Genomic DNA, 18,868 nt, shown 5'->3' on the forward strand with positions numbered 1-18,868 from the left:
TCACTGAGCCACCTAGCCACCCCTTACAACATTCATTTTCACAAGATTTTGAATTACGAATTTTTCTCCCCATATTTCCCCTACCCCCTACCCCAAAATAGCAAGCCTATTGAATAACCCTTCCCCCAATCTGTTCTCTCTTATATTCTCCTCCATGCCCTCCCTAACTTTCTAGTAGGGCAAGATGGATTTCTACACACCAGTGCCTGTATATCTTATTTCCCAGTTGCATGTAAAAAACAATTAAAAAAATTTGTTCTTAATAAGTGGCAGATTTTTTCTCTTCTTCCCTCCTCATCCACCTGCACTGGGAAGATAAGCAATTCAATACAGGTTGTACCTGTGTAGTTATGCAAAACATTTCCACAGTAGTTACATTGTGAAAGACTATATTTCCCTCCATCCTATCCCGCCCCCCACTTATTCTATTTTCTCCTTTGACCCTGTCCCTTTTCAAAAGTGTTTGCTTCTAACTACTCTCTCCCCCAATCTGCCTCCCTTCTATCACCCCCCCTCTTATCCCCTTCCCCCCTATTTTCCTGTAAGGTAAGATACCCATTTGAGTGTGTATGTTATTCCCTCCTTAAGCCAAATTCAATGAGAGTAAGGTTGTCCCATTCCCTTTCACCTTCCTGCTCTTCCCCTCCATTGTAACAGTTTTCTCTTGCCTCTTTTATATGAGATAATTTCCCCTAATCTATCTCTCCCTTTCTCCTCCCAATAAATTCCTTTCTCACCTTTTAATTTTATTTTTTAGATATCATCCCTTCATATTCAACTCATCCTGTGCCCTCTATGTATACATGTACATACATATGCCCACACGCACATATATACGTTCACTTCAGCTATCCTCCTACTGAGAAAAGTCTTATTAATTACAATTATTGATTTTCCATGTAGGAATATAAATAGTTCAACTTTGGTAAGTTCCTTATGATTTCTTTTTCCTATTTACCTTCTCATGCTTCTCTTGCTCCTTGCATTTGAAAGTCAAATTTTCTGTTCAGCTCTGGTTTTTTCATCAAGAATGCTTGAAAATCCTCTATTTCATTGAAATGACCTTATTTTCCCCTGAAGCATTATACCCAGTTTTATTGGGCTGGTGATTCTTGGTTTTAATCCCAGCTCCTTTGACCTCCAGAATATCATATTCCAAGCCCTTCATTCCCTTAATGTAGAAGCTAATAGGTCTTGTGTTATCCTGACTGTGTTTCCACAATACTCAAATTGTTTCTCCCTGGCTGCTTATAATATTTTCTCCCTGACCTGAGAACTCTGGAATTTGGCTATAATGTTCCTAGAAGTTTTCTTTTTGGGATCTTTTTCAAGAGGTGATCGGTGAATTCTTTCAATTTCTATTTTGCCCTCTGGTTCTAGAATATCAGGGCAATTTTGCTTGATAATTTCTTAAAAGATGGTCTCTAGGCTCTTTTTTTGATCATGGCTTTCAGGTAATCCAATAATGATCTCTTCTAGATCTATTTTCCTGGTCAGTGGTTTTTCATATGAGATATTTCACACAGCCTTCTATTTTTTCATTTGTTTGGATCTGTTTTATACTATCTTGATTTCTCATACAGTCATTAGCTTCCAATTGCTCCAGTATAATTTTGAAGGAATTATTCTCTTCAGTGAGTTTTGGAAATTCCTTTACCATCTGGCAAATTTGGCTTTTTAAAGCATTCTTCTCACAGAGCTAGAAGTGGGTATACTCTTTACTTCTCACTTTTTGGGCCTCTTTTGCCATTTGAGTTAGTCTATTTTTAAGGTATTATTTTCTTCCGTATTTTTTTTGGGTCTCCTTTAGTAGACTGTTGACTTGCTTTTCAGGATTTTCTTGCATCATTCTCATTTCTCTTCCCAATTTTTCCTCCACTTCTCTTACTTGATTCTCAAAATCCTTCTTGAGCTCCTCCACGGCCTGTAACCAATTCATATTTTTCTTGGAAGCTTTTGATGCTGGAGTTCTGACTTTGTTGTCTTCCTCCTGTTCCATGCTTTGATCATTTTTGTTCCCCAAAAAGGAATCTATGGTCTGATTACGTTTCCTCTGCTTGCTCATCTTGCCAGCCAATTACTTGGCTTTTGAGCTCTTTACCATGGTAGAACTCTGCTTCCAGAATGGAAAGAGCTTTGTTCCAAATCACTGGGGTTTTCGCAGCTGCCGAAACTATTAGGAGGGCGCCCTCTCTATAGGCCCCACAAGCTCTGGCACACTGGCCACACAACCCAGGACCACCACCCAAGACAGCAATCCAGATCCAAGCAGGTCAAAGCAAGAGCGATTACTCTCTGAATGGTTGCTTGGACCCCCTATGATCTTCAGGCCACCACTTTTTGCCCCGAGGGCGGGGGCCAGACCATGCTCTTCTGTCCCCCTGTTCCAATAAAGTTCCACACTGACCTTTTACTTTCTCTTTGGCATTTATGGGTTGAGAAGTCTGGAAACTGCCACAGCTGCTGGTGATTCACTCTCCTGAAGTCTGCTCTGGCCACCACTGGTTGGGACTGCCCTGGGGCCAGAACTGCAGGGTTCATGCAGGACTGTGTTTGGTTCCTAGCCAGGTGGGGTAGACCCTTCCTGTTGGCCTGCCAGGCTGCCTTAAGTGGGAGATCTGTTTCTCTCTGTCACTCTGTGGGTTCTGTAGTTCTAAAGTTTGTTTAGAGTCATTATTGGAAGTGATTGGAGAGGGAGCTCACGCCAAGTTTGTGCTTCTACTCTGCCATCTTGGCTCTTCCCCTTGTATGACTCCTTTTCAATTTTCTTTTGCTGCATCATCATTCACATTTCATCCTGCAATATTGGGTGCACCAGTATTCTTGGCCCTCTTCTCACTCAATACATCCTTTGGGGATCTTATTAAGACCCATAGGCTCAATGATCATCAGTATCCTGAGACTTCCAGATCTATAAATCTACTCCCTCCCAAACTTCAGTCCTATACCACTAAATATAATTTAACATTTCTAACTAAAAGTCCCTTAGGCATCTTAAGCTAAACATGTTCAAAACTGAATTCAATATCTGTGTCTCAAAAGACCTTTTCCGAACATCTCTATAATTTGTCAAGAAAACCACTATCCTTCTAATTACCCAGGTCCAAACCTCACTCTCTCTCATTCAATATATGAAATCACTTGTGAAGTCTTGCTGATTCTATCTTCATAATATCTCATAGACCTCCCCTTTTCCTCCATTCACATGGACTCAAAGGTCACCTCTTACCTAATTTGTCTTCCTGCTTCAAGTCCCCTTCCCCACTCCAATCCATCCCCCACAGTTGTCAAAGTGATTTTTCTAAAGCATATAGCTATGTCTTTTCCTTACTTCATAAATTTCAGCAATCCTCTATTACCTCCAGGATCAAACACAACTCTAGCATTTAATGCTATTTTTACCAGGCTCTACCCTACTTTTCTTGGATTATTACATACCTCTTTCCTCCATATCTTATACAATCCAACCACATAATCCTTTTCTTCAAATGTAACTGTCCATCTCTCATATTTGGCTCTTTGCATTGGCTACCACCTAGGTCTATCTCCTCCCTACCACCACCTCCTGGAATTCCTCGTTTGCTTCAAGGCTCAGCTCAAGCATGATCTTCTGCCCAAGTCCTTTTTTAGTTTCCCATGCCTCTCTCCCTAACGAGGTACATATGTACACACACACACACACACACACACACACACACACAGAGTTTCTCCTTCAGAATGTAAGATCCTTGAGGGACTCTTGCTTTTGTATATCCAACATGTAATCCAGGATTTGGCACATAGCAGATGATGCATAAGCCTGATTAATATATGTTTAAAATGCCTCTGAGTCCTGTTTATATTCAGAAATAATCCTAAGGAATTTTTTGTCTGTTTCACATAGGAAATTCATTAAAATTCATCAAACTCAATAATGAATCAGTTTCTTCATAACCTACTTGAAATTATTCCTAATAAAATAAGATATAAAAATGAATTTTCCAAAATTTGTTAATGAAGATATGTTCACATAATAGACAATTTAAAATGTTGGATTTTAAAAACATGCCTGTGGGTGTGGCTAGGTGGCCCAGTAAATGGAGCACTGGCCCCAGAGTTAGGAGGACCTGAGTTCAAATCTGGCCTCAAGACACTTAACACTTACTAGCTTGGGCAAATCACTTAGCCCCCATTGACCTGCCTCCCCCTTCCAAAAAGCAAAAAACCCCAACAACCCAGAACAAAAAACAAATAAAAAAAAACATGCCTGTGGAATACTTTGGGTGATGATTTGAGCGTACCACACAGATCAGAGAACCCTAACAGTCCTACTTGGGCTTTAGTAAAAACCTGCTCTTGTGATGAGTCAGAAGCTTAGAAAGAACTCAAATTCTGTTACAAATACTTTCTACCTGCTCTTTGACAACATTTTGAAGTGCTAACGATAGGTAGGCAAAATACTAGGTTAGAATTCATATCTACTTAACTCTTCAACAAAGTGATAATGAACATCCTGGTGAGGACATAGAAGCATCTTGGAATGAAGAAAAGTTTACTGTAAATAACATACAAAATTCCTCTTCCATCTACCCAAGAAAAAATGTACCAACTCTATTAATTTTACAGAAACTACTTTTCAGGGTAAATACACATACCTTCTATTTCCATAGTTAAGAAAATATAGCATTGCTTATTTGCCAAAACATTGATAAAGATGAAACTAATTTACTCCTGCTGTCTTTGAAAATTATCAGTCCTCTAGATTAGAAGCGTGAATATGCTTTGCCGATTATTTGTCTTAAGCAGTCTATTAACTGTTATTTAAACCTTAGAATAGGTTTTTCATGAGTCTTTTATCTTATGTTTCAAAAGAATATAAATTCCCTTTATCTGAATCTGGAATGTTGTTTTAATAAACAAATTTACAGAATTTTAGAATTCTTCTTTGTAAAATGTTGGAAGTCAGTGAAGTATTTGCTAACCACTGACATACATTTCACATTGTGATAATTCAACTGGAAAATTCGTATTTGTTGAATTTCTGGTCAAGTACCTCAGAATATAAAAAAGCAACAACACACAAAATCCCATTTGAACCTTTGATTTTATTGGAGGTAGGGAGCTCTTTGTAAAGAAACACTCTACCAATAAACATCAGGAACGTTTTTAGGAACAATATTAGCTTACGTGACTTGCCAATTTGTGTCAGAGGTGGGACTTAAACTCCAAAGTTAGCTCTCTATCCTCTATTCTATGCAGCCTTGCACAGGAAAGCCAAAGCCACCACGATGCAAAAACATTCACTACCAATTTACCCACTCAAAAAATGAATCTCTTCCAGTTCATTGCACCAACTTGGTCAATATTGCTTGTTGAGGGGAGCCAAGATGGCAGAGTAAGCAGTAAGTCACTCTCACTCTCCTTTACTGACCTTGAAAAATCCAGAAAATACCTCCCCAGGAAAAATCCTGGAACAGTGGAGCCAGCAGAAATACAAGGCACAGCAGTTTTTAGCTTGGGAGGCTGGGAGGATTAGTTGGAAAGGTCGCTTTTGCTGTTGCTGAAGGGAACCAGTACAAGACTGGAGGTGTCCAGGCAAGCCAGCAGCAAGCCCCACCTCAGCAAACCAGCAGGAGATCATGAGCCCCAAGGTGGTGGAGCTGGCAAGTGCCAACACTAGGACCCCTTGCATGCCTTTGCACAGCCAGGGGAATTGGCAGACACCAGCACACGGATTTACCACTTATACTGTGGATAGGCTTCTACCATCGCCTGAGCCTACCTGTGCTCTAGCACAGCCCTTGGGGAAGAGAAGAGCTCCACTGGCCAGATCACCCCTCCCCCACAACTTATGCTGCAAACTTCAGTGTAACCCTGGAGAAAAACAGAAAGACCTCACCTAGCCTCAGCACACCCTAGTCAGCTCCAGCACCAGGTAAGCTACAGCTTTATACAGCTTCCAGCTACCAGAACCTGAGGGTCTAGCACACAAAGTCAGTTACCAGGCTCCTGGCCTCCAGCACAAGAAGCATGGGACCGAGCCCCTGTGCCCCAGAAACAGAGATCCACTTTAAAAGCCAAGAAAAAGGCAAGCCGCCCCCCCCCCCCCCAAAGCAATTTAGAAAAGCAAAGACCATAGATTCTTACTATGGGGACAGGGAAGATCAAAACAAAAATTCAGAAGAGGACAATATTATCACTATACCCACATCTGAAACCTCAAAGGGGAATAGGAGCTGGTCTCAAGCTCAAAAAGCTTCCTTGGAAGAGCTCGAGAAGGATTTTAAAAGTCAGATTAGAGAGGTAGAAGAAAATGAACAATTCAACGAAATAGTAAACTTCCAGACCTTCCTGATAAAAAAGATAACAGCTCAATGGAAAATTTGGTCTTTAAATACAAGACTTGAAAGAGGCATAAAAATGTAAACAGGAAAGAAAAACAACATGCTATTCAATAAGGGCAAACTGTTTGCATCCCTACATGGGAAGATGATACTTACAAATCTAGAGAATTATTATTTTTATTATGACATTTAAAGGGATATACATAGGCAGTGGGTGTGGCATAAACTAACTGATGTGATGATAAAAAATCTAATGGGTGAAAAGGGATTGTAATGGTAGAAGAGGAAAGGAAAAGGCAGAAAATAGTAAATTACATCACATGAAGAGGCATAAAAACATATTATAGTAGAGGGAAAGAAGGGAAGGAGATGAGTATTTGAAATTTACTCTCATCTGATCTGGTTCAAGGAGGGAATTAACAGACTCAGGTAAAAAAAATTCTAACTTGCCCTACAGGCAGCAGGAGGGGAAAGGGGAAAAATAAGGGAGGGGTGGTTAGAAGGGAGGAAAGAAGTTGTAAGGGAAAAGGGAAAGAAAAGGGAGTGGGGCTGACAGAAGGGAGGGAAGACTGAGGGAGGCACTGGTCAAAAGCAAAACTCTTTTGAGGAGGGAAAGGGAAAAACAAAAGCATAAATGGGGTGGGGGGGACAGGATGGAGAGAAAGACAAAGACAGTAATCATAACTGTGAATGTGAATGTGATGAACTCTCCCATGAAATGGAAACAGATAGCAGAATGGATTAAAAACCATAATCCTACAATATGTTGTTTACAAGAAACACATTTGAAACAGGGGGATAAACACAGGGTAAAGGTAAAAGGCTGGCGTAGAATATATTATGCTTCAGTTGAAGTAAAAAAAGCAAAGGTAGCAATCCTAATCTTAGACAAAGCAAAGCAAAAATAGATATAATTAAAAGAGAAAAGGAAGGAAACTATATCCTGCTAAAAGGCACCATAGCCAATGAAGTAATATCATTAATACACATATATGTACCAAATGGAATAATATCAAAATTTTAGAGGAGAAATTAGGGGAGTTACAGGAAGAAACAGACAGTGAAACTATACAACTGGGGGCCTTCAACCTCCCCCTCTCCGAACTTGATAAATCTAACCTCAAAATAAACAATTAGTTAAGGAGGTGAATAGAATTTTAGAAAAGGTAGATATGGAAGAACTCTGGAGAAAACTGAATGGGGCTAGAAAGGAATATACTTTTTTTCTCAGTGGTACATGGCACATACACAAAAACTGACCATGTACAAGGACATAAATACCTCACGATCCAAAGCAGAAAGGCAGAAATATTAAACAAATCCTTTCCAGATCATGATGCAATAAAAAACAGAGAAAGAAGAGATAAATGAATTGGGCATGCAATTGAAAAAGCTAGAAAAAGAACAAATCAAAAATCCTCAATTAAGAACCAAATCAGAAATACTAAAAACCAAAGGAAAGATTAATAAAATTGAAATTAAGAAAACTATTGGGCATCTAGGTGGCACAGTGAATAGAGCACTGGACCCAGAGTCAGGAGGACTTGAGTTCAAATCCGACCTCAGACACTTAACACAAAAACTAGCCGTGTAACCTTGGGCAAGTCACTTAACCCCAATGGCCCTCCAAAAAGAAAACAACAACAACAAAAAAAAAACCTCCTATTGAACTAATAAATAAAACTAAGAGCTGGCTTTATGAAAAAAAAAAACAATAAAATAGATAAACCTTTGGTTAATTTGATTTTAAAAAAGAAAGAAAACCAAATTACCAGTATCAAAAATAAAAAGGGTGAATCCACCACAAATGAAGAGGAAATTAAAAAAATAATTAGAAACTATATTGCCCAAACTATTATGCCAATAAATTTGACAATCTTAGTGAAATGGATGAATGTTTACAAAAATATAAATTGCCCAGATTAACAGAAGAGGAAGTAAAATACTTAAATAGCCCCATCTCAGAAAAAGAAATTGCAAGCCATCAATGAACTCCATAGGAAAAAAATCTCCAGGGCCAGAAGGATTTATAAGAGAATTCAATCAAACATTTAAAGAACAATTAATTCCAATACTATATAGACTATTTGGGAACACTGGTGAAGGAGTCCTACCAAATTTTTTTTATGATACAATTATGGTACTGATACCTAATCCAGGAAGAGTCAAAACAAAGAAAGAAGATTATAGACCAATTTCCCTAATGAATATAGGTGCAAAAATTTTAAATAAAATATTAGCAAAAAGATCACAGCAACTTATCATGAGAATAATACATTTTGATCAGGTAGGATTTATACCAGAAATGCAGGGTTGGTTCAATATTTGGAAAACTATCAGCATAACTGATCTTATCAACAACAAAACTAACAGCAACTGTATCTCAATAGATGCTGAAAAAACTTTTGGCAAAATGTAACACCCCTTCCTATTAAAAATACTAGAAAGCACAGGAATAAAAGGAGCCTTCCTTAAAATGATAAGTAGATTCTACTCAAAACCATCAGCAGGTATTTTGTCGTGGGAATAAGCTAGATGCATTTCCAATAAGATTGGGGGTGAACAAGAATGTCCATTATCATCACTGTTACTCAATATGGTATTAGAAAAGTTAGCTTTAGCAATAAGAGAAGAAAAAGAAATTGAAGGAATTAGAATAGGTAAAGAAATGGAAACTAAGTTACCACTCTTTGCAGGTGATATGATGATATACACAAAGAATCCTAGAGAATCAAGTAAAAAACTACTTGAAATAATGAACAACTTTAGCAAAGTTGCAGGATACAAAATAAACCCACACAAATCACTGGCATTTCTACATATTATTAACAAAGTCCAACATCAAGAGATACAGAGAACATTATGAAATGCAAAATGGATAATTTTGATTACATTAAATTGAAAAGTTTTTGCACAAATAAATCCAATGCAACCAAGAGTAGGAGGGAAGCAGAAAACTGGTAAAGAATTTTTACAACCAGTGTCTCTGATAAAGGCCTCATTTCTAAAATATATAGAGAACTGAGTCAAATTTACAAGAATATAAGTCATTCCCAAATTGATAAATGGTCAAAGGATATGAACAGGCAGTTTTCAGAAGAAGAAATTAAAGCTCTCTACAGTCACATGAAAAAATGCTTTTAAGTCACTTTTGATTAAAGAGATGCAAATCAAAACAATACCTATCAGATTGGCTAACATGGCAAAAAACAAAATGATAAATGTTGGAGAAGATGTGGGAAAGTTGGAACACTAATTCATTGTCGGTGAAGCTGTGAGCTGATCCAACTATTCTGGGGGGCAATTTGGAACTATGCCCAAAGAGCTATAAAAATGTGCATACCCTTTGACCCAGCAATACAACTTCTAGGGCTGTATCCCAAGGAGATCATAAAAATGGAAAAATGTATAAAACTATTTATAGCAGCCCTTTTTGTGGTGGCCAAGAACTGGAAATTGAGGGGATACCCATCAATTGGGAATTGGATAAACAAGTTGTGGTATATGAATGTAATGGAATACCACCGTGCTATAAGAAATGATGAACAGGTGGACTTCAGAAAAACCTAGAAAGACGTATATGAACTGATGCTAAGTGAAGTGAGCAGAACCAGGGAAACACTGTACACAGTAACAGAAACACTGTGCAATGACCAGCTTTGATAGATTTAGCCCTCCTCAGCAATGCAAGGACCTAAAACAATTCCAAATGATGGAAAATGCCAGCCACATCCAGAGGAAGAACTATGGAGTCAGAATGCAGAACAAAGCGGACTATTTTCTTTTTTGTTTTTTTCCCCCCCTTTCTCATGGTTTTCTCCATTCTTTATAATTCTTCTATGCAAAAAGACTAATGTGAAAATGTGTTTAATAGGAATGTATGTATGTGTAAAGCCCATATCAGATTGCAAGCCACTTGTGGAGGGAGGGGGAAAAAATTTAAAACTTATGGAAGTGAATGTTGAAAACTAAAAATAAATAATTTAATAAAAAAAATAAAATATATACAGAACTGAGTAAAATTTTTAAGAATGCAAGTCATTCCCTAGTTGATAAATGTTCAAAAGATCTGAACAGGCAGTTTTCAGAAGAAGAAATTAAAGCTATCTATAGTCATATGAAAAAATGTTCTAAATCACTTTTGATTAGAGAAATGCAAATCAAAACAACTCTGAGGTACCACATCACACGTATCAGATTGGCTAACATGACAAAACAGGAAAATTATAAATGTTGGAACAGATGTGGGAAAATTGGAATACTAATCCACGGTTCGTGGAGTTGTGAACTAATTCAACCATTCTGGAGAACAATTTGGAACTATGCCCAAAGAGCTATAAAAATGTGCATATACCCTTTGACCCAACAATACCACTTCTAAGGTTGTATCCCAAAGAGATCATAAAAATGTGAAAAGGACCCACATGTGCAAGAATATTTATAGCAGCTCTTTTTGTGGCAGCCAAGAACTGGAAATTAAGGGGATGCCCATCAATTGGGGAATGGCTGAACAAGTTGTGGCATATGAATATAATGGAATACTACTGTGCTATAAGAAATGATGAACAGGTAGACTTCAGAAAAACCTGGAAAGACTTATATGAACTGATGCTGAGTGAAATGAGCAGAACAAGGAGAACAGTGTACACAGTAACAGCCACAGTGTGTGATGACTGACTTTGAATGACTTAGCCCTTCTCAGTAATGCAAGGACCTAAAACAATTCCAAAGAACTCATGATGGAAAATTCCATCCACATCCAGAGAAAGAACTATGGAGTATGAATGCAGCGTGAAGCAGACTCTTTTCTTTTTTACTTTGTTTTTTTCTTTCTCATGGTTCCTCCCATTTGTTCTAATTCTTCTATACAACATGACTAATGTGAAAATATGTTTAATAGGAATGTATATGTAGAGCCTATATCAAATTGCATGTCGTCTTGGGGACGGAGGAGGAGAAAATGTAAAACTTTGAATGTTGAAAACTAAAAATAAATAAACTAAAAAACATATTGCTTGCCAATACGGATAGATACCTCAAAAAAAGAATGATAAAAACATCAAAGGATTTAAAAAAGTTCCCTGGAAAAACTAATGAAGTCCTCATTTTTTTATTATTTGCTTTATGCAACGACAACTCTATGATTGGGCTATCAAAGGGAAATCGGTGAAGAATGTTGTGTTATCATATAACTTGCAGGAAAATCATGCCAAAAATGAACATGATTCATTCTTTGTTTATTGAAATAATCACAAGATTTGCAATTAAGAATACAAGATGAATTGATTTTTCATAATTTCTAGTTTCAATGTTCAAAATAAAGTCTCAATGAAACCTTTTCTCTACACTATTTGCTATGAAATATTGTTTCCTTTAACTGGCTTTTTTTTACTGGTACCAGTTATTTTCAGGCAAAGAAGACTTCCTGCAACTGAAATTTTACACTCAGAAACTACCTTCTTCAAATTTCAGCTTTTATTCATATATTAAACACAGCTTTTATAAAGCTTGCTATTTCATCACTGGAAATATATGTACAATTCTGTTCTTGTTTTAAAAAATGTCTATGTTTAACTTTTTTTACATTGTGATTTGAAAAAAAAAAGTTTCCAGATTAAAAAATATATGTAACCACTGGCAGAGTGCTTAAAAAATTCCTACATTAGGATAGAAAGTTCAGATGTTGTTAATTATGTCTTTTTTTCTGTTTCAATTGATAAAATATCTAACTTCTAAAAGGATTAGAGGCTAGTTATGGCCTTTATCTTTTTAGCTTTTATTGAATGACATCTCTGCCTTATAAGATAACAAATACTTGTGAAAACAATAAAATAATTAAAGTAAAGATAGTTTCTATCATGTACTTTAACATCTATGGATGGAAATGATTAATTCCAAGGTACTAAAATATTCATTTTATAAACATATCAGCTGAAATATAATGGCATATCAAATCTTAAAAAACTAAATTATCATTTTACAACACACTAGAATATGTAGATGATAACTTACAAAATCAGCTTCTTTTTTCCTTCTTTTCTTTCTTTCTGTTTTTGGCACCTAGAAAAGAAATAAACTAATGACATGACAAAAAGATAATCTTTCTTTGCAAATACTTGGATTTACATGTGGTATACATATTAAGACTCTAATCAGACAACTTTAAAAACCATTATTATTCTTGAGCCTGGTTAAAAAGTGCTTATAAAAGTCACAGATTAGACTTCGTAGTATATGGCTTACTTTTCTTCACAAAACCTTAATTCTGTCTAGAAACATGGACAATCAATAGGATCATAGGCCTAGAGCAGGAAGGGACCTTAGAGTCCATCAAATCCAATGCCATCATTTTAAAGATGATGAAACTGAGGCCTAGGGAAGTACAGTGGTCACACAGGGAATAAATGTCAGAAGTAAAATTAGAAGCCAGATCCTTTTATTCTGGAGCCAGTCCTCTTTCCACTCTATGATATGGCATATGACAATAGGTATACAATTCTACAATGCTTACATATATAATATCTCCCCTTTATACACAAGTTATTACTCCCCAATAAGAGCACAAGTGAGAAGACCAACTTCCCCAGAATCTATAACAAAACCTGGAATCTCTAAATAACATGTTTATCCAGGGAAGAATTTTCTGTACCAGTGAACAGTTATGCTCTCAAACTAGTTCAGACTTGAATCTTAATTTAAAAAAGATCTTTCAGAGAGTCAATTACTTATGATTTATATTCCAAGTACTTCCAAAAAGGATTTGAAACAACTCAGTAAGTTAGGTTAGTTTGATTAAAAATAAAAATGAACAAAGAACAACTAAAAGGAACAGAAAAATAGCTATTACCAAATACCAGAGTTGATTTAATTTGTACACATAGGAAAGTTAAGACAAAAGATGCTGGGCTATATAGGCCTTACCATCTATGTGTACTGCAAGTTTCTTTCCCTCTGCCCAAAGGCTACAAATTCATCTACAAAGAAATTTTTTACTAGCGTTGAACTCTTAAGAGGATTTATCTCGTAGGTCTTTATATATAAGACAGTGGGTAATGGAATGGGCATTATCTTCAAATACAGCTTTGCAAAAGGCACAGAAATATTGTTCAAATGAAATCTTCTTATATTGACTGGCCATAACTTTTTCAACTCACTGAAGGCAAGACTTGAGGAAGCTGAAATAATATATTCTAGATAGACCGCTTTTTAATGATATATTTGAATACAGGTAAAGAATTTAGAGAAAGGCACAGCAACAAATATTAGACGCTTTTGAGTAACTCCGACAAGTAGTCAACAAGTTCATTCATGGTTACATTCTCTGCTTTTCAAATATGTCATGTTTACCTTTGCTGCAATGCAATCTAGCAGCTTGAATTCAGTCACATACTCATCCAGGAAGACTTTGAAAGTGTTGACCCAGACTTTGACTGGGGATTCACGCCAATCGCGCTGCTCCAGTCTCATGGTCTTCTCCAGGATCTGCTCAAACAGGGCATACAGGTCTTTGTACCGAATGCTTTTCCCTTCATCCATCTAATATAGAAAGGGGATCAAAAAGAGGATTTAATGAAATACAATTTTAAAAATTTATTTAGAATTTAATTTTTCCATAATTACGTGTAAAAATTATTTTTAACCTTCATTTAAAAAATTTTAAGTTCCAAATTCTCTCCTTCCTTCCTTCCCCACGCCCCTCATTAAGAAGACCAGTAATTTGATATAGGCTACACATGTTTAATCATGTAATCATATTTCCATATCATTCATGTTGTAAAAGATAGGCTTCGATCTGTATTCAGACACCATAAGTTCTTTTCTGGGGAGGGATAGTATTGTTCATCAAAGCCATTTAGAGTTGCCTTGGATCACTGTATTGCTGAGAATAGCTAAGTCATTCACAGTTCTTTATCTTAGAATATTATAGTTACTATATACAATGTTCTCCTAGTTTTACTCATTTCACTTTATATAAGTCCATGTAAGTACAGGTTTTTCTGAGAGCATCTTGCTCATCAGTTCTTATAACACAACTGTATTACAACATAATCATATACCAAAATGTGTTCAGCCATTCCCCAATGACTGGACATCCTCTCAATTTCCAATTCTCTGCCACCAGAAAAGAGCTGCTATAAATATTTTTGTGTATATAGGTCCTTTTCCTTTTTTGTTTTTTATCTTTTTTGGGATGCAGACCTTGGTATTGCTGGGTCAAAGGTTTTGCATAGTTTTATAACTCTTTCGGCATAGTTCCAAATTACTCTACATAATGTCTGAACTAGTTCACAGCTCGACCAACAGTACATCAATGTCTCAATTTTTCCAAGGCCTCTCCAACCAGTGTCATTTTCCTTTCCAGTTCTATTAGCTGATCTAATAGATATGAGGCACTACCTCAGAATTGTTTTAATTTGCATTTCTCCAATCAATAGTGATTTAGAGCATTTTTTCATATGGCTATAGATAGTTTTGATTACTTCACTTGAAAATGACTGTTCATTATCCTTTGATCATTTATTAGTTGGGGAGTAGCTCTAATTTTTATAAATTTGACTCAGAGTTCTCTATAAAGTTGAGAAATGAGGCCTTTCTCAGACAAACTCGCTTGAAGTTTTTTTTCACAGTTATGATTGCTAACTGTATTTTCCTCCATCCTACTTCTCCCATTTCTTCTCTTCTCTCTCTCCTTTTACCCTGTCCCTCCTCAAAAGTGTTTTGCCTCTGACTACCCTCTCCCTCAATCCTTCCTCTCTTCTATCACCTTCCCTCCATTTTCCTGTAGGGTAAGATAGATTTCTATATCTAATTGATTGTACATGTTATTCCCTCTTTGACCCAATTCCTGATGAGAGTAAGGTTCAAGTGTTCCCTGCCACCTTTCCATCTTCCCTTGCACTGTAGAAGCTTTTCTTTGCCTCCTTTATGTGAGATAATTTATCCCTCTCCCTTTCTCTTAGTTCATCCCTCTTTCTCACCCCTTAAAATTTTTTTTAGATATCATCCCTTTATATTCAACTCACACCTGTACCTTCTCTCTATATATACTCCTTCCAACTGCCCTAAGAATGAGAAAGTTTTTATGAGTTCCAAATAGCTTCCCATGTAGGAATATAAACAGCTTAACCTTATTAAGTCCCTTATGATTTCTCTTTCCTGTTTACGCTTTTATGATTCTCTTGAGTTATGTATTTTAAAGTCAAATTTTCTATTCAGTTCTGGTCTTCTCATCAAGAATGCCTGAAAATCCTCTATTTCATTGAATATCCATTTCCCCCTGAAGGATTATACTCAGTTTTTCTGGGTAGGTGATTCTTGGTTGTAATTTTAGCACCTTTGCCCTTCAGAATATCATATTCTAAGCCCTCTGATCCTTTAATATAGAAGCTGCTAAATCTTGTGTTATCCTGACTTTAGTTTCACAACACTTGAACTGTTTCTCTCTGGATACTTGCAATATTTTCTCCTTTGCCTGAAAGCTCTAGAATTTGGCTATAATATTTCTGGGAGTTTTCATTTTGGGATCTGTTTCAGGAGGTGATCAATGGATTATTTCCATTTTTCTTTTAGCCTCTGGTTCTAGAATATCAGGGCAGTTTTCCTCGATAATTTCTTGAAAGATAATGCCTATGCTCTTTTTTTGATCATGGCTTTCAGGTAAAATATTTAAAAATTTCCTCTCCTGGATTTATTTCCCAAGTCAGTTTGTTTTTCCAGTGAAAAATTTCACATTGTCTTCTTTTTTTTCATTCTTTTGGTTTTCACTGTTTCTTGATTTCTCATAAAGTCATTAGCTTACACTTGCTCAAATCCAATTTTTAAGGACTTATTTTCTTCGGTGAGCTTTTGTACCTCTTTTACTATTTGGCCTAGTCTGTTTTTAAAGTTGTAATTTTCTTCAGTATTTTTTTGTGTCTCCTTTACCAAGCTGTTGACTTGTTTCTCATGATTTTCTTTTATCAGTTACATTTCTCTTCCCAAGTTTTCCTCTATCTCTCTTGATTATCAAAATCCTTTTTGAGCTCTTCCATGACCTGAGACCAATTCATATTTTTCTTGGAGCCTTCAGGTATAGGACCTTTGACTGTCTTTTTCTGACTATGTGTTTTTATCTTCCTTGTCACCACAGTAGCTTTTTTTTTTTTTTTAAAGCAATTGGGGTTAAGTAACTTGCTCAAGGTTACATGGCCAGTTATTTCTGGGTGTGGTGTTAAGTATCTGAGCCTGGATTTGATCCCCAGGTCATCCTGACACTGGAGCTGGTGCTCTTACTCGCTGAGCCACCTGGCCGCCCCCACAGTAACTTTTTAAGATCATAATTTCTTTTTCTGTTGTTTGCTCATTTTCCCAGACTATTTTTTGACTTTCAACTCTTTGCTAAAGTGGAGCTCTGCTTCCAGGGCAGAGGGTGTACTGTCCCCAGCTTCAGGGATTTTGTGCAGCTGTTTTCAGAGATACTTCTACGGACCTGTAAGGTTTCAGTTCTTTCAATGCGGTATGATCTAAGGAGAGGTTTATTTATTACTCTCCTGGCCTATGACCACATGCATTCTTTTCTGCTCTGGAACTGTGATGAGGGTCCCTGCTGTGGTGTGCTAGTGTTCTTCCTCATCCTGGGACTGCCACGCAGGGCGGTGACCCAGGTCCAAGTATGGAGAAAGCAAAACAATACTGCCTCCAGTGCCAGCAAAGAGATTTCTGCAATTTCCTCCTGACCAATTAGTCAACCTCCTTACCATCTGTGGGCTGAGAGATCCAGAAACAGCCACTGCTGCTGCTGATTCAGTCACTCCCAGGGACTGCTCCTGGTTTGCTGGGAGCCTGGTCTGTGTTTGTCCAGTATGCACTGGATTGTATTATATTCTCACCCTGGTGTGACAGATCTTTCTTGCTTACCTTCTAAGTTGTCTTTGACTATAAAATTATTTTGCTCTGTCCTTTTGTGGGTTCTGCCTCTCCAGAATTTGTTTTAGGAATTTTTTCTTGTTTTCTGTTTCCTTTTTGCTTCTGGTAAATAGTATCCCCCCCACTTCCCCCAATTACATATAATTTCAACACTCATTTTTTAAATATGACTTGAGTTTCAAGTTTTTTCTCCCTCTTGCCCTGCCCTCTTCTACCACATGGCAAGCAATCTGATATAGGATATATATGTGCAGTCATAGAAACATATTTCCACATTAGTCATGCTGTGAAAGAAGAAACAGAACAAAAGTGCAAAGTCACAAGCAAAAACCAAAAAAAAGTAAAAATAGTATGCTTCAATCTGCATTCCAACTGCATAGTTCTTTCTCTGGATGTGCATAGCATTTTCCATTCTGTGTCTTTTGGAATTGTCTTGGATTGTTGTATTGCTGAGAAGAGCTAAGTCAATCACAGTTGATCATTGCACAATGTTAGTGTTACTGTGTACAATGTTCTCCTGGTTCTGCTCACTTCACTCAGCATCAGTTCATGTAAGGCTTGATAGGTTTTTCTGAAATCCATAGTGCATTATTTAAAGGTGTTCTGAAGGGTTTTGAGGAGAGCTCAGGCAACTCCCTGCCTTTTCTCCACAACCCTGGCTCCACTTCCCATGAAATATAATTTATAAGAACTCTGATGTAACCTTTACTAGGTTTTTGTAATAAAAAGTTAGGGTTAGTAAATTCTTTTCAAAGAATGTCTTCATAGTAACTGCTCATATGATAAATTTCTATAAGCTCATACTATGCAGAGGAATGCAGAATAAATCTGGAGAGTTTATAATTAAGCCATCATGTAAAAATTATCAAATCAAGCAAATGGCACCTAGGAATCTACTACAGATCAAGGGTGTGAAATGTCTCCCTCAACTATTCTTTGAGATTTTCCCTTTAATGAAATAGGGATTTCATATTGTGAAATACCACAGAACTCTAAAATTTTTTATATTCTTACCTCCACCTTTAAAAAAAAATGAGCAATAGGGGGCGGCTAGGTAGCTCAGTGAATACAGCACTGGCCCTGCAATCAGGAGGACCTGAATTCAAATCCAGCCTCAGACACTTAACACAAAAACTAGCCGTGTGACCTTGGGCAAGTCACTTAACCCCGACTGCCCTCTAAAAAGCAAAGAAAATAAATAAAATTTTAAAAAAATGAGCAATATATCTGGAATTACATAAAATTCAAGACTCAGTAGCAAAAGAATCTAGCATTAAGTTTCTTTTCCAGCACTTTCTCTTTGCTAACTCCAGTGAGCATGCTAGTGTGTGCAAGATGCACAAGACATACTTTGCGAAGTGCCTGCAAGGTGCTTTTAAATTAAGGATTGCCGTTGTTTTCAAGTTTGGGCTGGGGGCTAAAAATAACTTTGGTTGAAGACTAAGAATGAGGGAAGTGATACAGCCAAGCTCCTTCCTCATGCACTTTTCTACAGGGTTTGAAGTGTGTTAGAGACCTGACAGTCTGATACCCTTAGCCCAGGAATGGCCAGAGGGTGATGGATCAGCTAGGCAGCCTGCAAGAGCGAAAATTAGTTTGTTTCTCTTCATCTTCAATGGCTAGCAAAGAGTTTCTTCATT

The 18,868-nt window shown here is 37.0% G+C and overlaps 1 protein-coding gene across 14 annotated transcripts in view; it reads right to left on the minus strand.

Annotated features, from left to right (window-relative positions):
- MYO9A (myosin IXA) overlaps positions 1-18,868 on the minus strand; it is a 324,456-nt gene that overhangs the window by 41,632 nt on the left and 263,956 nt on the right. For all 14 annotated transcript variants that reach the window (XR_011164264.1, XM_069067272.1, XM_069067273.1 and 11 more), the window contains 2 exons: positions 13,671-13,859; positions 12,336-12,383 (listed from right to left, as the gene is read on the minus strand). Coding sequence is in view for 13 of the 14 variants with exons in the window: in XM_069067272.1 (XP_068923373.1) it covers positions 12,336-12,383; positions 13,671-13,859 (237 nt within the window). In the remaining variant the exon portion in view is untranslated. The remainder of the gene's footprint in view (positions 1-12,335; positions 12,384-13,670; positions 13,860-18,868) is intronic.

The sequence above is a fragment of the Petaurus breviceps genome, unplaced genomic scaffold, assembly GCF_028583685.1.
Source record: "Petaurus breviceps papuanus isolate PSGF00001 unplaced genomic scaffold, PetGlider_PUasm1.0 90740, whole genome shotgun sequence".
Lineage (NCBI taxonomy): Eukaryota > Metazoa > Chordata > Mammalia > Diprotodontia > Petauridae > Petaurus > Petaurus breviceps.